Source organism: Bos indicus, chromosome 1 (assembly GCF_029378745.1).
Source record: "Bos indicus isolate NIAB-ARS_2022 breed Sahiwal x Tharparkar chromosome 1, NIAB-ARS_B.indTharparkar_mat_pri_1.0, whole genome shotgun sequence".
Taxonomy (NCBI): Eukaryota; Metazoa; Chordata; class Mammalia; order Artiodactyla; family Bovidae; genus Bos; species Bos indicus.
The window spans coordinates 6,143,185-6,166,991 of record NC_091760.1 but is presented as its reverse complement, the minus strand read 5'-3'; the positions used below and the strand labels follow the sequence as shown (position 1 = coordinate 6,166,991).

The window sequence follows — 23,807 nt, the reverse complement described above, 5'->3', positions numbered from 1 at the left end:
CCCAGCGAGCGGAAGCTGCCGCATCCACAGCCACGGCCAAAGCCCAGGCCGCCAAAGCCTCCGTAGCCGTAGCCCAGGCCACCGTAGTGGTTGCTGTAATGGCACATGGTGTCAGGGATGGGGAGTCCGGTTTGCTGTTCAAGACCAGGTCCTGAGTGTCGATGTCAGCACTTGAGGAGGGATGCTTATATACCCTGGTCAGAACACGTGGTAAAACACACGGTCATTCCCTTGTATCATTTGAAATTATGCATTTACCGGAGGCAAATTGTTAATCAGTTTGTTGACACAAGGAGAGGCACACACTCATTAAATTGCTTGAGGTTGCATAACTGCCTGACTATAGGGTCTTTGAACTCATTGCATTCTTTTTTAATGAGAGAAGAAAATGTCTTCAAAGTCACAGAATAAAAATTCCCTGAATAGAATAGAATTCTTCATTACTAAGCATATTGCATCAGTCTTATTTGATGGTGTTTTTGCATTGAACATTTTCTCATTTTCCTATCATTCTTTGTTTGTTGTGTATTAATTACACTTGGATTTAAATACAATGATGAAAATTTAAAAATTTTAATCTATAAAATTCTTTAAAATAATATCAAATTTATTTTCCACTTGTGTATATTTAGATTATACATAATATTCATATATAATATATATATACACACATACAAGAAAACTATTCTGATTTTATGTAACAGCTTACATAGCTTCCTTTTGATTTATCAACATAAAATGTATTTTAGGAACTGAAGGACTATCCAAGGGAACTAACTCACTTTCATGAGCAGTCTGAAAACCGTGAAAAAATATTCTCTTAACATCGTTATCCACTTTTCCAAAATGCACAATATCCAAATATTTTAAAATATAGATGATTTTGCCTCTATGGTTTACACTTATCCTTTCTCTTCTTAACTCGTTTTCATAATCCATATATTACTCTCTTATTCAACTTCTGTTTAAATCTCATGCTACACTCATTCCCAATACATGCTCATGCCATCTAGGTCTTTTATTCTTATTTATTTTTTCCAATCATTATTTTATCCTTCTATTTGTCTCTAGTTTTATCATAAATTTCTACTTTTAAATTTTCTTTACCAATTCTGTGTGTCCCATCCCCTTATTTTCTCTCAGGTAATCAGCAAATAATTTTTCATAATGTATTCCTTATTCATTAAGATTAGATTTAAAAATTTTATATGCTTTTAAAAATTATGGCAAAGACCAACACAACATTGTGAAAAATTTTGTATATTTAAATTAAAATAGCTGAAAATATATATATACAATACTTTTAACAGAGCTTCTTAAAATCCTGATGCCTTGAATAACTCCAAAAATGAAGATACAGTGATGGAATGGCTGAGATAGGAACGGGTATATGAAGTAGTTGGCCAGTCTTCTGTTGTTTCTTCGTTCACTCTGTAAAGATGGCAAACCCAGCCCACATACAAACGCCTCTGAATGTGACCATATCTTGATCTTGGGTCTTTAACATGTTTGCTTTCTATGAGTTAACCATGTTACTGAGGATTTTGTTTTGTTTTGTTACTCTTGCTTTGTTTTGATTTGTCTTGAGGTTTATAAGTGACATTTTTATTGGGACATGGTTGACATACATTATTATATTAGTTTCAAGTGTACAACATAATGATTCAAAATTTGTATATGTTGTAAATGATTACCATAATAAATCTAGTTAAGTCAATCACCACATAGATGCAATTTTTTCCTGTGATAAAAACTATTAGATATACTCTCTTAATAATTTTCAAATGTGCAATATGGTATTATTAACCATATTCCCTATGCTGTACATTAAATCCCATGATATTTACTTTATAACTGGAAGCTTATAGCTTTTGACCACTTTCATACATTTTGCCGAACCCTTAGCCCCTGTAGCTGGCAGCCACCAATCTATTCTATCTGTGAGTCCAGAGTTTTGTTTTTTAAATGCCACATACACTGAGATTATACAATATTTGTCTTTGTCTTATTTCAGTCAGCATAATGCCTTCGAAGTCCTTCTATGTTGTTGCCAGTAGAAAGATTTCTTTCTTTTATAGGTGAACGATATTTCATTTTATAAATAACACATTTTCTTTGTCTATTTTCCCATCAATTGTCTCTTAGATTAATTCTATACCTAGACTAAAGTAAATAATGCTGCAGTGAAATTGGGAATGCAAATATGTGGGGTTTTTTTTTTCCTTTTCTTTCTCTTTTTCCCTTGACACATGGCTTGTGGGATCTCAGTTCTATGACCAGGAATTGAACCTGGGCCATGGTAGTGAAACTCCAGAATCCTAACCACTAGGCAAAAGAGAACTCTGCACAAATACCTTTTTGAATTCGTGTTTCAATTACATTTCAATAACATTTTTGATTATATAGTTTCCTAACTGGATTTGTTTTATGTCTTTCCAAACTAAAAACCTTGTTAAATTAATACAATAATAAATTCTGCATGTCACAGCTTGTAATGATTCCCTAAGATGAATTATTGGCTCAAATGACTTTAAGTTTTAAAGGAATATTTAACTCAAAGCAATAATTAATCCTACTGTTAAATCCTGTTTTCTCCTTTATCAAACTTTATTCTATCTTTATTTTTGATTCTAAAAAATACTTGGCAAAATCTATACTTTTCTCAATGAGTTATTTTGAAGTCAAATGATGACAAATCTAACAAGTTTAAGAATCCCATGAATGACTAAGTAAATGGGCTATACTGGGTGTGAAGTGTGAAAGTTTCTCAGTCGTGTCTGACTCTTTGTGACCCCATGGACTACAGAGTCCATGGAATTCTCCAGGCCAGAATACTGGAGTGGGTAGTCTTTCCCTTCTCCAGGGGATCTTCATAACCCAGGGATTGAACCCAGGTCTCTTGCATTGCAGGTAGATTCTTTACCAGCTGAACCACAAGGGATGTCCATATTGAGTGTGATGAGGGCTAATTTTTGTTCTTATTTCAATGAAAATAGCTATGCTCACACGAGATAAAAGCCAATAGAACTTACAATTTTTAAAAAAGCTGAATGATGAAATATGCTATGATTTACTTGTGCATTTTCAAAGAAAATAACAATATGTAGATATATAATTAAGATAAAAAATTAGAAAACAAATCTGTGAAATATACAGACTAGGTATTTTTTATTGATTTAATTGTGGGTTAAATAAGGGAACAATGACAATATCTTTTGGATATTCATTAATTTGAACACTGAGAAATGCAAACTTCTTTTGAGGATTTTCTTGGCTTTTTGTTTGCTTTGTTTTTGATTTTTGTTTTGGTTAATTCAATGGACTCAAAGACTCGGGCAATTCTTTGTTAGTCTTTTTGAGAACTATCTACAAGAAGGCAAGGAGTTGATTGTGAAATTCAGGTCCTGTTTTGCCATGCTAAATGATGAAGACATATTCTTCCACTGACTAAAATATAGCTTTTATTCAGAAGCTAAGGGCAATTATGGTGGCTCAGTGGTAAAAAATCCTCCTGCTATTACAGGAGACATGGATTCAATCCCTGAGTCAGGAAGATCCCCTAAAGAAGGAAATTGTAACCCTCTCCAGTATTCTTGCCTGGAAAATCCCATGGAAAGAGGAGCCTGGTGGGCTACATTTCATGGGTTCACAGAAGCATCCGACTTGGATGGGGGAGTCCGAATTAGCAACTAAACAACAACAACAAAAGGCATTCCTACCATTAATTCAAATGTGTTTCTTAGATAAAATTAATTCAATCATGAAAAGTGGGAGGTAATAAAATATAATAATATATCTGACTATAAGTATCATACACAATATTTCTAATGACATTGATGGCAGTTTTCATTTTTAGCCCTATAGGGCATGTCCATAGTTAGAACCAGACATGGAAGAGCAGACTGGTTCCAAATTGGGAAAGGAATATGTTAAAGCTGTATGTTGTCATCCTGCTTATTTAACTTCCATGCAGAGTACATCATGGAAAATACTGGGCTGGATGAAGCACAAGCTGGAATAAACATTGTCAGGAAAATAGCAATAATCTCATGCAGATGAAAACCACTTACAGCAGAAAGTCAAGAAGAAATAAAGAGACTCTGGATAAAAGTCAAAGAGGAGAGTGAAAATATTGGCTTAAAACTCAACATTTAGAAAACTAAGATCATGGCATCTGGTCCAATCACTTCATGGCAAATAGATGGGGAAACAATGGAAACAGTGACAGACTTTATTTTCTTGGGCTCCAAAATCACTACAGATTGTAACCACAGCCTTGAAATTAAAAAAAAAAAAAAAAATGCTTGCTCCTTGAAAGAAAAGCTATGATAAGCTTAGACAGCATATTAAAAAGTACAGACAGTACTTTGCCAACAAAGGTCCAAATAGTCAAAGCTATGGTTTTCCAATAGTCATATATGAATGTAGGAGTTCGACAATAAAGAAGGCTGAGCAACGGAGAATTTATGTTTTCAAACTTCAAAGTTTGGAGAAGACTCTTGAGAGTTCCTTGGACTGCAAGGAGATCAAACCAGTCAATCCTAAAGGAAATCAATCCTGAATATTCTTTGAAAGGACTGATGCTAGACTCTTTGCGACCCTGTGGACTGTAGCCCACCAGGCTCCTCCGTCCATGGGATTCTCCAGGCAAGAATACTGGAGTACGTTGCCATTTCCTTCTCCAGGGTATCTTCCCAACCCAGGGATTGAACCCGGGTCTCCTGCATTACAGGCAGACGCTTTAACTGCTGAGCTACCAGGGAAGCCCTGAAGCTCCAGTAGTTTGGCCAACTAATGAGAAGAGCTAACTCATTAGAAAAGACCCTGATGCTGAGAAAGATTGAAGGCAGGAGGAGAAATGTTTGACAGAGGATGAGATGATTGAAAGGCATCACTGACTCAATGAACTTGAGTTTGAGCAAGCTCCTGTAAAGGGTGAAGGGCAGGGAAGCCCAGTGTGCTGCAGTCCGTGGGGTCACAAAGAGTCAGACATGACTGAGGGACTAAACAACAGTAGGGCTTGTCCATATACTAGGAACTATTACCTGATTGCATGGGTGCATATTCAGTTGCTTCAGTCATATCTGACTCTTTGTGAACCCACGGACCATAGCCTGCCAGGCTCATCTCTCCATGGGATTTTCCCAAAAAGAATATTGGAGTGAGTTGCTCACCTCTAGGGGATCTTCCTGACCCAAGCATCTAACCCACATCTTGTACCTTGGCAAGTAATTCATTACCACTGAGCCACCCAGAAAGCCCTTTTTAAATTATATTTGCCCAATTTATACCAAATATTATTTGGTTTTTATCATTATCTGGAGATATCATTCAGTTTTAGGAAAACAATTTAGAAAATCTGGAATTTTAACTGTTCCCCATTTCTTATATTGCAATGAAATGATTGTTTTTGAAAGAATAATGTTTTATTTACATTCTTCTTTATATGATTTTTTAAAATTTATCAGATGGAAATTTTGATCAGTTGTAGAATTTTTGCTCCTTGATAATATTTCTATGTATTTAGTGTTTTTGTTTTCATTGTTGTTCAGTCACTAAATCATGTCTGACTTTTTGTGCCCCATGAACTGAAGTAGGCCAGGCTTCCCTGTCCTTCTCTATCTCCCAGAGTTTCCTCAAACTCATATCCATTGAACTGGTGATGCCATCCAATCACCTTATTCTCTGCTGCCACCTTCTCCTGCTCTCATGTTTCCCAGCATCAGTGTTTTTTCCAGTGAGTTCTTACTGAATTACAAGCACTTCATTGTAGTAATGATGATGTAGGTGATTTAAAAGGTAAGTGAGATGAGTGAGTTGAGTGGCCAAGGTTCATATTTTTACTATCCAGTTTTGTTTAATGACTTTTAGATCATTTTACTCACTTATCTTACATGCAAAACAAACTACATGAAAGTAGAAGATGATGAATATAGGACAATATTATGACACACATTATAATTAATAGATTCACAGAAAAACAGCTTATTTTTCCTAAAAATTTAGAAATGTGGATTTTAAGATTTGTGAAATGCAAGTATGCTCTGACTACAGTTTTAATAATACAGATGACTACCAACTAGAAAAGTACAACTTTCCAAAACTTGACCAGGAAGAAATAGAAAACCTTAACAGACCCATCACAAGCACGGAAATTGGAACTGTAATCAAAAATCTTCCAGCAAACAAAAGCCCAGGTCCAGACGGCTTCACAGCTGAATTCTACCAAAAATTTAGAGAAGAGCTAACACCTATCCTGCTCAAACTCTTCCAGAAAATTGCAGAGGAAGGTAAACTTCCAAACTCATTCTATGAGGCCACCATCACCCTAATACCAAAACCTGACAAAGATCCCACAAAAAAAGAAAACTACAGGCCAATATCACTGATAAACATAGATGCAAAAATCCTAAACAAAATTCTAGCAATCAGAATCCAACAACACATTAAAAAGATCATACACCATGACCAAGTGGGCTTTATCCCAGGGATGCAAGGATTCTTCAATATCCGCAAATCAATCAGTGTAATACACCACATTAACAAATTGAAAAACAAAAACCATATGATTATCTCAATAGATGCAGAGAAAGCCTTTGACAAAATTCAGCACCCATTTATGATAAAAACTCTCCAGAAAGCAGGAAGAGAAGGAACATACCTCAACATAATAAAAGCTATATATGACAAACCCACAGCAAACATTATCCTCAATGGTGAAAAATTGAAAGCATTTCCTCTAAAGTCAGGAACAAGACAAGGGTGCCCACTTTCACCATTACTATTCAACATAGTTTTGGAAGTTTTGGCCACAGCAATCAGAGCAGAAAAAGAAATAAAAGGAATCCAAATTGGAAAAGAAGAAGTAAAACTCTCACTATTTGCAGATGACATGATCCTCTACATAGAAAACCCTAAAGACTCCACCAGAAAATTACTAGAACTAATCAATGATTATAGTAAAGTTGCAGGATATAAAATCAACACACAGAAATCCCTTGCATTCCTATACACTAATAATGAGAAAACAGAAAGAGAAATTAACGAAACAATTCCATTCACCATTGCAACGAAAAGAATAAAATACTTAGGAATATATCTACCTAAAGAAACTAAAGATCTATATATAGAAAACTATAAAACACTGGTCAAAGAAATCAAAGAGGACACTAATAGATGGAGAAATATACCATGTTCATGGATTGGAAGAATCAATATAGTGAAAATGAGTATACTACCCAAAGCAATTTATAGATTCAATGCAATCCCTATCAAGCTACCAACAGTATTCTTCACAGAGCTAGAACAAATAATTTCACAATTTGTATGGAAATACAAAAAACCTCGAATAGCCAAAGCGATCTTGAGAAAGAAGAATGTAACTGGAGGAATCAACCTACCTGACTTCAGGCTCTACTACAAAGCCACAGTTATCAAGACAGTATGGTACTGGCACAAAGACAGAAATATAGATCAATGGAACAAAATAGAAAGCCCAGAGATAAATCCACGCACATATGGACACCTTATCTTTGACAAAGGAGGCAAGAATATACAATGGATTAAAGACAATCTCTTTAACAAGTGGTGCTGGGAAATCTGGTCAACCACTTGTAAAAGAATGAAACTAGAACACTTTCTAACACCATACACAAAAATAAACTCAAAATGGATTAAAGATCTCAACGTAAGACCAGAAACTATAAAACTCCTAGAGGAGAACATAGGCAAAACACTCTCTGACATACATCACAGCAGGATCCTCTATGACCCACCTCCCAGAATATTGGAAATAAAAGCAAAAATAAACAAATGGGACCTAATTAAACTTAAAAGCTTCTGCACATCAAAGGAAACTATTAGCAAGGTGAAAAGACAGCCTTCAGAATGGGAGAAAATAATAGCAAATGAAGCAACCGACAAACAACTAATCTCAAAAATATACAAGCAACTCCTACAGCTCAACTCTAGAAAAATAAATGACCCAATCAAAAAATGGGCCAAAGAACTAAAGAGACATTTCTCCAAAGAAGACATACAGATGGCTAACAAACACATGAAAAGATGCTCAACATCACTCATTATCAGAGAAATGCAAATCAAAACCACTATGAGATACCATTTCACACCAGTCAGAATGGCTGCGATCCAAAAGTCTACAAATAATAAATGCTGGAGAGGGTGTGGAGAAAAGGGAACCCTGTTACACTGTTGGTGGGAATGCAAACTAGTACAGCCACTATGGAGAACAGTGTGGAGATTCCTTAAAAAACTGGAAATAGAACTGCCTTATGATCCAGCAATCCTACTGCTGGGCATACACACTGAGGAAACCAGAAGGGAAAGAGACATGTGTACCCCAATGTTCATCGCAGCACTGTTTATAATAGCCAGGACATGGAAACAACCTAGATGTCCATCAGCAGATGAATGGATAAGAAAGCAGTGGTACATATACACAATGGAGTATTACTCAGCCATTAAAAAGAATACATTTGAATCAGTTCTAATGAGGTGGATGAATCTGGAGCCTATTATACAGAGTGAAGTAAGCCAGAAGGAAAAACACCAATACACTATACTAACGCATATATATGGAATTTAGAAAGATGGTAACAATAACCCTGTATACGAGACAGCAAAAGAGACACTGATGTATAGAACAGGCTTATGGACTCTGTGGGAGAGGGAGAGGGTGTGAAGATTTGGGAGAATGGCATTGAAACATGTGAAATGTCATGTATGAAACGAGATGCCAGTCCAGGTTCAATGCACGATGCTGGATGCTTGGGGCTTGTGCACTGGGACGACCCAGAGGGATGGTATGGGGAGGGAGGAGGGAGGAGGGTTCAGGATGGGGAACACATGTATAATTTTTTTTTAATTAAAATTGAATTTAAAAAGAAGAAATTAAAAAGAAGGTATATCTAACATGACCTGTTTTATAAAAATATTAAAGAAGATAATCCTTATATTGCTAATTTACAAATAGAAAAATTACACACAGGTATATACACACATCAACATTCAGAAAACGAAGATCATGGCATCTGGTCCCACCACTTCATGAGAAATAGATGGGGAAACAGTGGAAACAGTGTCAGACTTTATTTTTCTGGGCTCCAAAATCACTACAGATGGTGACTGCAGCCATGAAATTAAAAGACGCTTACTCCTTGGAAGGAAAGTTATGACCAACCTAGATAGCATATTCAAAAGCAGAGACATTACTTTGCCAACAAAGGTCCATCTAGTCAAGGCTATGGTTTTTCCTGTGGTCATGTATGGATGTGAGAGTTGGACTGTGAAGAAGGCTGAGCGCTGAAGAATTGATGCTTTTGAACTGTGGTGTCGGAGAAGACTCTTGAGAGTCCCTTGGACTGCAAGGAGATCCAACCAGTCCATTCTGAAGGAGATCAGCCCTGGGATTTCTTTGGAAGGAATGATGTTAAAGCTGAAACTCCAGTACTTTGGCCACCTCCTGCGAAGAGTTGACTCATTGGAAAAGACTCTGATGCTGGGAGGGATTGGGGGCAAGAGGAGAAGGGGACGACAGAGGATGAGATGGCTGGATGGCATCACTGACTTGATGGACATGAGTCTGAGTGAACTTTGGGAGTTGGTGATGGACAGGGAGGCCTGGCGTGCTGCAATTCATGGGGTCGCAAAGAGTCGGACTCGACTGAGTGACTGATCTGATCTGATATACACATACCGAGTTAAATGAAACCCAAAGAGCCATAGTTTGTATTTTCAATTAGATAATTTATTGGTCATTAACATCAGTCATTTCTCAGGGCCCAAGCTAACAAATTCCAGGAAACATGAGACAGAGATGCTTATAACTAATAAATAAGTAATAAATTCTCTGAAATTCTTAAGGTTTGGGTGTATATAGGCCTAGGGAAATTTCAGTTCTTCGACTGAATAATGTTGTTTCAAATCCACTCATGGAAGCAGATGTTGGGTTACTAGAGCCAGAGTTTAGTAGAAGCTGGAGAAACCACATCTTCTAAAGAACAATGGACGGTGACAGCAGCCAGAGCCAAAGCTTCCGAAACCAGAGCCACATCCGTAGCCTCCAAAGCCAGAGCCAAAGCCCAGCGAGTGGAAGCTGCCGCATCCACAGCCACGGCCAAAGCCCAGGCCGCCAAAGCCTCCGTAGCCATAGCCCAGGCCTCCGTAGTGGTTGCTGTAATGGCACATGGTGTCAGGGGTGGGGAGTCCGGTTTGCTGATCAAGACCAGGTCCTGAGTGTGGGTGTCAGCTCGTGCGGAGGGATGCTTATATACCCTGGTCACAACACGTGGTGAAACACGTGGTCATTCCTTTGTTTCATTCCAAGTTAGGCATTTACCTGAAGCAAATTATTAACCTGCTAACACAAGGAGAGACACACATTAAATTGCTTGAGCTTGCATAACTGCCTGACTAAAAGGTCCTTGAACTCATTACATTCTTTTTTAATTAAAGAAAAGAAATTTGTCGTCAAAGTCACGAATTTGTGTTGGCACAGTCACAAAGTAAAAACTTCCTGAACAGAATTTTTCATTACTAAGCATATTGCATCATTCATATTTGACAATGTTTTCTCATAACATTTTTTTCTCATTTCTCCTTTTCCTAAAATTCTTTGGTTTCTCATGTATTAATTCCACCTGGATTTAAATACAATGATCTAAATTTAAAATTTAAATATGTAAAATTTTTCAAATAAATGTCAAATTTATTTCGCATTTGTATGTATATAATATATACATATACATATATATAATATATATGCATACACACACAAGAAAGCTATTTTGATTTTACAGATGATGTACAAAACACCTTTTTTGTTAAAAATATAGTAAAATTTATCTCAAGAATGGAAAGGAGCTTTCCAAGGGAAAATACTTTCATAACCAGTTGAAAACCATTATAAAATATTGCCTCATATGATAATCCTCTTTTTCAGAATGGACAATACCCAAAATATGGTGTAAAAGTGCAGATGATCTTGGCTCTATGCTTTACAGTTACTATCTCTCTTCTCTTGTCTTCTTCATGATCCATGTATCCTTCTTCTGGAAAACCTCTCTTTAAATCCCACTCAGTATTCATCCCCAGACATGCTAGCATCAGCTAGGTCTTTTGTTTTTATCCGCTTGTTCCAATCAGTATTTTTTCTTTCTACTCATGTCTCTAATTTTATCATAATATTTTTGATCTTAAATTTTCTTTAGCAATTCCGTTCATCTCAGTCCCTTATCTTCTCTCAGGCAAAAGGCAAATATTTTTTTCCTAATACATTACCTGCTTATTAAAGTTTAGCCTTAAAATAAAGTTTGTCTTCCCTTAAAATCATACAGCTTTTTCAACAGAGCATCTCAAAATCTTGATGTCCTGAAAATCTCCAAAAATGAATATGCAGTGATGAAATGACTGAGACAGGAGAAAGGTATTGGAAGCTGTTGGCTAGTCTTGCTGTTCCTTGGCTCACTCTGTGAAGAGAGCAGACCCAACCCATGTTTAAGCTCCTCTGGATCTAATCATATCTTGGACTTGGGTCTTTAACACCATTTCACTTTCCATGATTTAAATTACTACTGAGGCTTTTGATGTTTTGTTACTGTGGCTTTGTCTTGAGGCTTATAAATATCATTTTTACTGAAATATAAATGACATATATTATATTCATTTCAGATGTACAACATAATGATTCAGTATTTGCACACATTGCAAAGTGATCACCACAAAAAATCTAGTTAAATTCATCACCACACAGGAGTTAAATTTTTTCCTGTGTTAGAAGCTATTAAGATTTGCTGTCTTAATAACTTTCAAATTTACAATATAGTATCCCATGACATCTATTTTGTAACTGGAAGTTGTAACTTCTGACCACTTTTACCTATTTTGCCCACCCTTCACTCTTGCCTCTGCCAACCAACAACCTGTTCTCTGTATCTATGAGCTCAGATTTTTGTTTCTGTTTTTTAATTCCACACACAAGTGAAATCATATGATATCTGTCTTTCTTTTTCTTACCTATTTCACTTGGTGTAATACCTTCGAAATCCATCTATGTTCTTACAAGTAGAAAGATTTCTTTTTAAGACTGTGTAATGTTACACTTTGTGTATATATATATATATATAATTCATTTTCTTTATTTATTTTGATTGTCTCTTAGGTTGATGCCATATCTGGGCTATTTTAAATAATGTTTCAGTGAACAAGAGGGTGCAAACATTTCTTTTTTTCATTTTTGCCCTGCTGCGTGGCTTGTGGGATATCAATTTCATAACCAGAGATTGAATCTGGCCAAGGCAGTAAAAGTTCACAATCCTAACCCCTAAGAAACCAGGGAACAATCCACGAATATCTTTTGAGTTATCATTTTTACAACATTCTTAATAATGAATTTACCCTACTGGATTTGTTTATTGTTTTTCCAAGCAAAAATATTTGGTGAATTAATGAAAAAAATTATTTCATATGTCACAACTTGTGATAATTCTTTAAGGTGACTTACAGACTGAAATGACTTTCAGGTTTTAAAGGAATATTTAACTCAAAGGACTAATCAATCTTACTGTTAATTCCTGTTTTCTCCTTAATCAAGTTTTATTTTTATTCTGAAAAAGAAAATAGTTGGCCAAAATTATATTTTTCACATTTAGTCATTTTGAAGTCAAATGATGATGAAAAATTTAACAAAGCTAAGAATCCCGTGAATGATTTAGTAAATCTACTAGGTTGAGTGTGATGGGAGCTAATTTATGTTATCTTCAGAGAAAATAGCTATGGTCACATGAAGTACAATCCAGTAGATTCTACAATTTTTTTAAAACATGCTAAAAATGAAATATGGCATGATTTATTTGTGTAATTTCAAAGACAATAATAATATGAAAATATAAAATTAAAAATCAAGGTAAATTAGAAGTGGTCAAGAAGACATGGCAAGAGTGAACATTGACATTTTAGGAATCAGTGACCTAAAATAGACCAGAATGGGCAAATTTAAGAGGCCCATTATATCTACTTCTAGGGGAAAGAATCCCTTAGAAGAGGTGGAATGCTCCTCATAGTAGCAAAAGAGTCCAAATGCTGTACTTGGGTGCAATCTCAAAAATGACAAAATAATCTCTGTTCATTTCCAAGGCAAACCATTCAATAGCGCAGTAACCCATCTATGCCCCAACCACTATACCAAAGAAGCTGGAGTTGAATGGTTCCATGAAAATCTACCAGACCTTCTAGAATTAACATCAAAAAAAATGTGTCCTTTTCATGATAGGGGACTAGAATGCAAAAGAAGGAAGTCAAGAGATAACTCGAGTAACAGGCAAGTTTGGCCTTAGAGTACAAAATGAAGCAGGACAAAGGCTAATAGAGTTTTGCCAAGAGAACACATTGGTCATAGCAAACACCCTCTTCCAACAACACAAGAGACGAATCTACACACGTACATCACCAGACAGTCAATACCAAAGTCAGATGAATATATTAATTGCAGTCAAACCTGGAGAAGGTCTATACAGTTAGCAAAAACAAGACTGGGAGCTGACTGTGGCTCAGATCAGGAACACCTTATTGCCAAGTTCAGATTTGAATTGAAGAAAGTAGGGAATCAAATCCTTTATGATTCTACAGTAGAAGTGTCAAATAGATTCTAGGGATTAAATCTGATAGAGTGCCTAAAGAACTATAGATGAAGGTTCATGACATTGTACAGGAGGTGGTGATCAAAAGCATCCCCAAGAAAAAGAAATGCAAAAAGGCAAAATGGTTGCCTGAGGAGGCCTTACAAAGAGCTGAGAAAAGAAGAAAAGCTAAAGGCAAAGGAAGAAAGGAAGATATACCCATCTGAAGGTGAAGTTCCAAAGAATATCAAGGACAGATAAGAAAGCTTTCCTAAGTGAACAATGCAAAGAAATAGGGGAAAACACAGAATGGGAAAGAATGGAGCTGTCTTGAAGAAAATTAGGGATACCAAGGGAACATTTCATGGAAAGATGGGCACAGTAATGCATAGAAAGAGCAAGGACCTAACAGAATCAGAAGGGATTAAGAAGAGGTGGAAAGAATACACAAAATACTATTAAAAAAAAAAAAAATCTTATTGAACCAGATAACCACAATGGTGTGGTCACTCACCTAGAGCCAGCTATGTTAGACTGTAAAGTCAAGCGGGCCTTAAGAAGCATCACTAAGAACAAAGCTATCAGAGGTGATGGAATCCCAGCTGAGCTATTTCAAATCCAAAAGATGATGTTGTGGAAGTCTTGCACTCAATATGACCAGCAAATTTGGAACACTCAGCAGAGTCCACAGGACTGGAAAAGGTCAGTTTTCATTCCAATTCCAAAGAAAGGCAATGACAAAGAATGTTCAAACTACTGCACAATTGCATTCATCTCACATGCTTGCAAATTAATTCTCAAAATTCTCCAAGCCAGCCTCAAGAGTACATGAACCGAGAACTTCCAGATGTTCAAGTTGGATTTAGAAAATACAGAGGATCCAGAGATCAAACTGCCAAGAATCACTGAATCATAGTAAAAGCAAGAGAATTCCAGAAAAAATAAACTACTTCTGTTTCATTGAATGTGCTAAAGCTTTGACTGTGTGGATCACAACACTGTGAGAATTCTTAAAGAGGTGAGAATATCAAACCCCCTTATCTGCCTCCTGAAAAACCTGTATGCAGATCGAGAAGCAACTGTTAAAACTTCACTTGGAACAATGGACTGGTTCAAAATTGGGAAAGGAGTACTTCAAGGCTATATATTGTCACCCTGCTTATTTAGCTTCTATACAGATTGATTATATTCTTTGCAGCCAAAGATGGAGAAGCTCTATGCAGTCAGCAAAAACAAGACTGGGAGCTGACTGTGGCTCAGATCAGAAACTTCTTATTGTCAAATTCAGTCTGAAATTGACGAAAGTGGAGAAAACCACTAAACCATTCAGGTATGACCTAAAGCAAATCCCTTATGACTATACAGTGGAAGTGAGAGATAGGTTTAAGGGACTAGATCTGATAGACAAAGTATCTGATGAACTATGGACAGAGGTTCATGATATTGTACAGGAGACAGGAATCAAGACATTTCCCAAGAAAAAGAAATGCAAAAAAGCCAAATGGCTGTCTGAGGAGGCCTTAAAAATAACTGTGAAAAGAAAGGAAGCAAAAAGCAAAGAAGAAAAGGAAAGATATACCCATTTGATGCAGAGTTCCAAAGAATAGCAAGGAGAGATAAGAAAGCCTTCCTCAGGGATCAATGCAAAGAAATAGAGGAAAACAACAGAATGGGAAAGACTAGAGATCTCTTCAAGAAAATTAGAGATACCAAGGGAACATTTCATGCAAAGGTGGGCTCATTAAAGGACAGAAATGCTATGGACCTAACCTTCAGCTTTCTTTATAGTCCAACTCTAACATCCATACATGACCACTGGAAAAACCATAGCCTTGAATAGATGGACCTTTGTTGACAAAGTAATGTCAACTATAAAGAAGCAGAAGATATTAAGAAGAGGTGGCAAGAATACACAGAAGAACTGTACAAAAAAGATCTTCAGGACCCAGATAATCATGATGGTGTGATCACTCTCCTAGAGCCAGACATCCTGGAATGTGAAGTCAAGTGGGCCTTAGAAAGCATCACTACAAACAAAGCTAGTGGAGGTGATGGAATTCCAGTTGAGCTATTTCAAATCCTGAAGATGATGCTGTGAAAGTGCTGCACTCAATATGCCAGCAAATTTGGAAAACTCAGTAGTGGCCACAGGACTGGAAAAGGTCAGTTTTCATTCCAATCCCAAAGAAAGGCAATGCCAAAGAATGCCCAAACTACTGCAAAACTGGCACTCATCTCACATGCTAATAGATTGATGCTTAAAATTCTCCAAGCCAGGCTTCAGCAATACATGAGCTGTGAACTTCCAGATGTTCAAGTTGGTTTTAGAAAAGGCAGAGGAACCAGAGATCAAATTGCCAACATCCACTGGATCATGGAGAAAGCAAGAGAGTTCCAAAAAAACATCTATTTCTGCTTTATTGACTATGCCAAAGCATTTAACTGTGTGGATCACAATCAACTGTGAAAAATTCTGAAAGAGAGGGGAATACCAGACCCCCTGACTTGCCTCATGAGACACCTGTATGTGGGTCAGGAAACAACAGTTAGAACTGGACATGGAACAACAGACTGGTTCCAAATAGGAAAAGGAGTACGTCAAGTCTGTATACTGTCACCCTGCTTATTTAACTTATATGCAGAGTACATCATGAGAAACGCTGGGCTGGAAGAAGCACAAGCTGGGATAAAGATTGCTGGGAGAAATATCAGTAACCTCAGATATGCAGATGACACCACCTTTATGGCAGAAAGTGAAGAACTAAAGAGCCTCTTGATGAAAGTGAAAGAGGAGAGTGAAAAAGTTGGCTTAAAGCTCAACATTAAGAAAACCAAGATCATGACATCTGGTTCCATCACTTCATGGCAAATAGATGGGGAAACAGCGGAAACAGTGGCAGACTTTATTTTTTGGGGCTCCAAAATCACTGCAGATGGTGACTACAGCCATGAAATTAAAAGATGCTTACTCCTTGGAAGGAAAGTTATGACCAACCTGGACAACATATTAAAAAGCAGAGACATTACTTTGTCAACAAAGGTTCATCTAGTCAAGGCTATGGTTTTTCCAGTGGTCATGTATGGGTGTTAGAGTTGGACTATAAAGAAAGCTGAGTGCAAAAGAATTGATGCTTTTGAACTGTGGTGTTGGAGAAGACTCTTGAGAGTCCCTTGGACTGCAGGAGATCCAACCAGTCCATCCTAAATGAGATCAGTCCTGGGTGTTCATTGGAAAGACTGATGCTGAAGCTGAAGCTCCAATATTTTGGCCACCTGATATGAAGAGCTGACTCATTGGAAAAGATCCTGATGCTGGGAGGAATTGGAGGCAGGAGGAGAAGGGGACAACAGAGGATGAGATAGTTGGATGGCATCACAGATTCAATGGACATGCGTTTGAGTGAACTCCAGGAGTTGGTTATGGACAGGGAGGCCTGGCGTGCTACAGTTCATGGGGTCACAAAGAATCGGACACGACTGAGTGACTCAACTAACTGAACTGATCAGAGTACATCATGTGAAATGCTGGGCTGGATGAAGCACAAACTGGAATCAAGATTGTCAGGGGAAATATCAATAACTTCAGATATACAGATGACACCACTCTTATGGCAGAAAACAAAAAGGAACTAAAGAGCCTTTTTGATGAAAGTGAAAGAGGATAGTGAAAAAGCTGGCTTAAAACTCAACATTCAAAAAACGAAGATCATGGCATCTTCATGGCATCCCATCACTTCATGGCCAATAGATGGGAAACAATGGAAACAGTGACAGACATTATTTTTTGCGCTCCCAAATCACTGAAGATGGTGACAGCAGCCATGAAATTAAAAGATGCTTGTTCCTTGGAAGAAAAGCTATGTCAAACCTAGACAGCATATTAAAAAGTACAGACATTACTTTGCTGACAACGGTCCATATAGTCAAAGCTGTGGTTTCTCCAGTAGTCATATATGGATGTGGGAGTTGGACCGTAAAGAAGGTTGAGCACCAAAGAATTCATGTTTTCAAACTGTGGTGCTGGAGAAGACCCTTGAGAGTCCCTTTGACTTCAAGGAGATCAAACCAGTCAATCCTAAAGGAAATCAGTTCTGAATAGTCTTTGGAAGGACTGATGCTGAAGTTGAAGCTCCAATACTTTGGCCACCTGATGCAAAGAACTGATTCATTAGAAAAGACCCTGATGCTGGGAAAGATTGAAGGCAGGAGGAGAAGTGTTCAACAGAGGATGAGATGGTTGAATGGCATCACTGACTCAATGGACATGAGTTTGAGCAAGCTCTGGTAAAGGGTGAAGGACAGGAAAGCCTGGTGTACTGCAGTCCATGGGGTCTCAAAGAGACTGACATGACTGAGGGACTGAACAACAGCATTAGGGCTTGTCCATATACTAAGAACTATCATCTGATTGCAAGTGCGCATATTCAGTTAGTTCAGTCATGTCTGACTCTTTGTGACCCCATGGACCATAGCCCACCAAACTCCTCTCTCCATAGGGTTTTCCCGATAAGAATATTGCAGTGAATTGCCCACCTCTAGGGCATTTTCCTGACCCAAGCATTTAACCCACGTCTCCTGCCTTGGCAAGTAATTCATTACCACTGAGCCACCCATAAAGCCCTTTTTAAAACTATATTTGCTCAACTTATAACAAATATTATTTATTTTATATCATCATCTGAAGACATCACTGAGTTTTAGGAAAACAATTTAGAAAATCTGGTAGTTTATTTATTCCTTGTTTCTTAAATTGCAATGAAATGATTGTTTTGAAAGAATGATCTTTTATTTAAATTCCTCTTTAAATGATTTTTAAAAAAATTATCAAATGAAAATTTTGATTGCTTGTAGATAAACAATTTTTTCTCCTTGATAACATTACTGTGCATTTAGTGTTTTTGTTTTTGTTGTTGTACAGTCACTAAATCATGTCCGTCTCTTTGTGACTCCATGAACTGAATGAAGTAGGACAGTCTTCCCTGTCTTCCTGTATCTCCCAAAGTCTCTTCAAACTCATATCCATTGAACTGGTGATGCCATCCAACCACCTTATTCTCTGCTGCCACCTTCTCCTCCTGTCCTCATCTTTCCCAGCATCCGTGTTTTTTCCAATGAGTTCTTACTGAATTACAAACACTTCAGTGCAGTAATGATGATGCAGATGATATAAGAGGGTGAGATGAGTAAGTTGAGTGACCAAAATTCGTATCTTTATTATTCAGTTTTTTAACTTTTAGATTTTATTATCCAGTTTTTTGACTTTTAGATCATTTTACTCCCTTATCTTACATGCATAACAAACTAGATGAAAGCAGAAGATGATGAATATAGGACAACATTATGACACACATTATAATTAATACATTCACAGAAAAACAGAGCTTATTTTTCCTAAAAATTTAGAAATGTGAATTTTAAGATTTGTGAAATGCCAAGTATGCTCTGACTACAGTTTTAATAATACAGATGACTACCAACTATAAAAAGATATATCTAACATGACCTGTTTTATAAAAATATTAAAGGAGATAATCCTTGTATTTCTAATTGACAAACAGAAAAATTACATACAGGTATATACACATACTGAGTTAAATGAAACCCAAAGAGCCATAGTTTGTATTTCCAATTAGATAATTTATTGGTCGTCAACATCAGTCATTTCTTAGGGCCCAAGCTAACAAATTCCAGGAAACATGAGACAGAGATGCTTATAACTAATAAATAAGTAATAAATTCTCTTTAATTCTTAAGGTTTGGGTGTATACAGGCCTAGGGAAATTTCAGTTTAAACAACTGAATAACGTTGTTTCAAATCCACTCATGGTAGCAGATGTTGGGTTATTACAGCCAGAGTTTAGTAGAAGCTGGAGAAACCACATCTTCTAAAGAATAGTGGACGGTGACAGCAGCCAGACCCAAAGCTTCCGAAACCAGAGCCACATCCGTAGCCTCCGAAGCCAGAGCCAAAGCCCAGCGAGCGGAAACTGCCACATCCACAGCCACGGCCAAAGCCCAGGCCGCCAAAGCCTCCGTAGCCATAGCCCAGGCCTCCATAGTGGTTGCTGTAATGGCACATGGTGTCAGGTGGGGAGTCCGGTTTGCTGTTCAAGACCAGGTCCCGAGTATGGATGTCAGCATGTGCGGAAGGATCTTATATACTCTGGTCACAACACATGGTGATACATGACGCCATTCCTTTGTACCATTCCAAACTGTGCATTTAAGGGAGGCCAATTGTTAATGTTTGCTGATACAAGGAGAGGCACACACTCATTATATTGCTTGACCTTGCATAACTGCCTGACTAAAAGTTCCTTGAACTCATTCCATTCTTTTTTAATTAAAAAAAAAAAAATTTGTCGTCAAAGTCACAAATTTGTGTTGGCATAGTCACAAAGTAAAAATTTCCTGAATAGAATTCTTCATTACTAAGCATATTGCATCATTCATATTTGATAGTGTTTTCTCATAAGTTTTTTTCTCATTTCTCATTTTCATAGCATTTTTTGGATTGTTGTGTATTAATTCCACCTAGATTTAAATACAATGATCAAAATTTAAAATTTTAAATTTATAAAAGTCTTCAAATAATTGTCAGTTTTATTGCCCATTTGCATATCTATAATATATATATAATATTCTAATTCAATATGTACAGATATGTAAATATATATAATATATATACATATACACACAAAGAAGCTATTTTGTTTTTACATATGACATACAAAGCATCCTTTCGGTTTATAAATTTAATAAAATTTATCTCAGGAGTGGCAAGGAACTTTCCAAGGGAAAATACTCACTTTCATAACCAGTCTGAAAACCATTATAAAATATTGCCTCACACCATAACCCTCTTTTCCAGAAGGGACAATAACCAAAATATGGCCTATAAGTGCAGATGATCCTGGCTCTATGCTTTTCAGTTACTATCTTGCTTCTCTTCTCTTCTTTATTATTCGTGTATCCTTCTTCTGGGAAACCTCTCTTTAAATCCCACTCAGCATTCATTCCCAGGCATGCTAGCATCAGCTATGTCTTTTGTTTTTATCCACTTGTTCCAATTAGTATTTTATCCTTCTACTCATGTCTTTACTTTTGTCATAATATTTTTGATCTTAAATTTTCTTTAGCAATTCTGTTTGTCTCAGTCCCTTATTTTCTCTCAGGCAATAGGCAAATATTTTTTTTCATAATCCATTACCTACTCATTAAAGTTTAGCCTTAAAATAAAGTTTGTCTTCCCTTAAAATCATACAGCTTTTTCAACAGAGCATCTCAAAATCTTGATCTCTTGAAAATCTCCAAAAATGAATGTGCAGTGATGAAATGACTGAGACAGGAGAAAGGTATTAGAAGCTGTTGGCCAGTCTTCTGCTGTTCCTTGGCTCACTCTGTGAAGAGAGCAGACCCAACCCATGTTTAAGCTCCTCTGGATCTAATCATATCTTGGACTTGGGTCTTTAATACCATATCACTTTCCACGATTTAAATTATTACTGATGATTTTGTTATTTTTTTTACTGTGGCTTCGTTTTAAGGCTTATAAATAGTATTTTTATTGAGTTATAAATGACATATATTAGTTTCAGATGTACAACACAATGATTTAGTATTTGCATACCTTGCAAAGTGATCGCTATAATAAGTCTAGTTAAATACATCACCACACAGGAGTTAAATTTTTTCCTGTGTTAAAAACTATTCAATTTGTTGTCTTAGTAACTTTCAAATATACAATATAGTATCCAATGACATCTATTTTGTAACTGGAAGTTTGTAACTTCTGACTAGTTTCATCTATTTTGCCCACCCCTCACTCCTGCTCTGCCAACCAACAACCTGTTCTGTGTATCTATGAACTTTTTGTTTTGTTTTTTAATTCCACATGTAAGTGAAATCATACGATATATTTCTTTCTGTGTCTTACTTATTTCACTTAATGTAACGCCTTCAAAGTCCATCTATGTTCTTACAAGTAGAACGATTTAAGACTGTGTAATGTTACACTTTATATATATATAAAACACATTTTCTTTATCCATTTATTTTTATTGTCTCTTAGGTTGATGCCATATCTGGGCTATTGTAAATAATGCTTCAGTGAACAAGAGGGTGCAAACTGTTCTTTTTTAAATTTTTGCCCTCCTGCGTGGGTTGTGGGATATTAGTTTTGCAATCAGAGATTAAATCTGGCCAAGGCAGTAAAAGTTCACAATCCTAATCCCTAAGAAACCAGGGAACTCCCCATGAATATATTTTGAGTTACCATTTTTATAACATTCTTAATAATGCATTTACTCTACTGGATTTGTTTATTGTTTTACCAAGCAAGAATGTTTGTTGAATTAATGAAAAAATAAATTTTATATTGCACAACTTGTGATAATCCTTTAGGGTGAATTATGAACTGAAATGATTTTCAGGTTTTAAAGGTATATTTAACTCAAAGGACTTGTTAATCTTACTGTTAAATCCTGTTTTCTCCTTTATCAAGCTTTATTTTTATTCTGAAAAAGAAAATAGTTGGCAAAAATTATATTTTTCACAATGAGTCATTTTGAAATTAAATGATAAAAAAAAATCTAACAAAGCTAAGCATCCCATGAATGATTTAGTAAATCTATTGGTTGAATGTGATGCGTGCTAATTTATGTTATTTCCAGTGAAAAAAACTGTGCTCACGTGAGATAAAATGCAATACATTCTACAATTTTTTACAAAATGCTCAAAAATGAAATATGGCATGATTTATTTGTGTAATTACAAGACAATAATAATATAAAAACATGAAATTAAAAATCAAGGTAAATTGGAAGTGGTCAAGAGGAGATGGCAAGAGTGGACAATCGACATTTTAGGAATCAGCAAACTCAAATGGACCAGAATGGGCAAATTTAATTCAGATGTCCAGTATATCTACTACTAGGGGAAAGAATCCCTTAGAAGAAGTGGAATAGCCCTCATGGTAACAAAAGAGTCCAAAACGTTGTACTTGGATGCAATCTCAAAAAAGACAGAATAATCTCTGTTCATTTCCAAGGCAAACCATTCAGTATCACAGTAACCCAAGTCTATACCCCAACCACCAATTCCGAAGAAGCTGAAGTTGAATGGTTCCATGAAAACCTAGAAGACCTTCTAGAACTAACACCAAAAGAAGATGTCCTTTCATCATAGGGGACTGGAATACAAAAGAAGGAAGTCAAGAGATAACTCGAGTAACAGGCAAATATGGTCTTAGAGTACAAAATGAACCAGGACAAAGGCTAGTAGAATTTTGCCAAAGAACACATTGACCATAACAAACACCCTCTTCCAACAACACAAGAGACAAATCTACACATGTACATCACCAGACGGTCAATATTGAAGTCAGATGATTATATTCTTTGCAGCCAAAGATGGAGAAGCTCTATACAGTCAGCAAAAACAAGACTGGGAGCTGACTGTGGCTCAGATCAGGAACACCTTATTGCCAAGTTCAGATTTAAATTGAAGAAAGTAGGGAATCAAATCCCTTATGATTATACAGCAGAAGTGACAAATAGATTTCAAGGGATTAAATCTGATAAACAAATTGCCTAAAGAACTATGGACGGAGGTTCATGACATTTTAGAGGCGGTGGTAATCAAAAGCATCCCCAAGAAAAAGAAATGCAAAAAGGCAAGAGGGTTGCCTGAGGAGGCCTTACAAATAGCTGAGAAAAGAGAAACTAAAGGCAAAGGAAGAAAGGAAGATATACCCATCTGAAGGTGAAGTTCCAAAGAATATCAAGGACAGATAAGAAAGCTTTCCTAAGTGAACAATGCAAAGAAATAGAGGAAAACAATAGAGTGGGAAAGACTAGAGATCTCTTGAAGAAAATAAGAGATTTAAAGTGACTATTTCATGGAAGAATGGGCACAATAAAGAACAGAAACAGGATGGATCTAACAGAATCAGAAGAGATTAAGAAAAGGTAGAAAGAATACATGAAAGAACTATACAAAAAAGATCTTAATGAACCAAATAACCATGATGGTGTGGTCACTCACATAGAGTCAGCCATCTTGGAGTGCAAAGTCAAGTGAGCCTTAGGAAGAATCACTACAAACAAAGCTATTGGAGGTAATGGAATTTCAGCTGAGCTATTTCAAATCCTAAAAGACGATGCTATGAAAGTA

The 23,807-nt window shown here is 36.5% G+C and overlaps 1 protein-coding gene and 1 non-coding gene across 2 annotated transcripts; both read right to left on the bottom strand.

Annotated features, from left to right (window-relative positions):
- Nucleotides 1-4,691: 4,691 nt before the first annotated feature.
- TRNAY-GUA (transfer RNA tyrosine (anticodon GUA)) lies at nucleotides 4,692-4,763 on the bottom strand. The gene has a single exon. It is a non-coding gene; the product is annotated as a tRNA-Tyr (tRNA).
- A 14,726-nt stretch (nucleotides 4,764-19,489) lies between these two features.
- On the bottom strand, nucleotides 19,490-19,856 carry LOC139177761 (keratin-associated protein 19-3-like). The gene has a single exon (XM_070774432.1). The coding sequence runs from the start codon at nucleotides 19,711-19,713 to the stop codon at nucleotides 19,492-19,494; it is 222 nt and encodes a 73-aa protein (XP_070630533.1). The 5' UTR covers nucleotides 19,714-19,856; the 3' UTR covers nucleotides 19,490-19,491.
- Nucleotides 19,857-23,807: the final 3,951 nt, after the last annotated feature.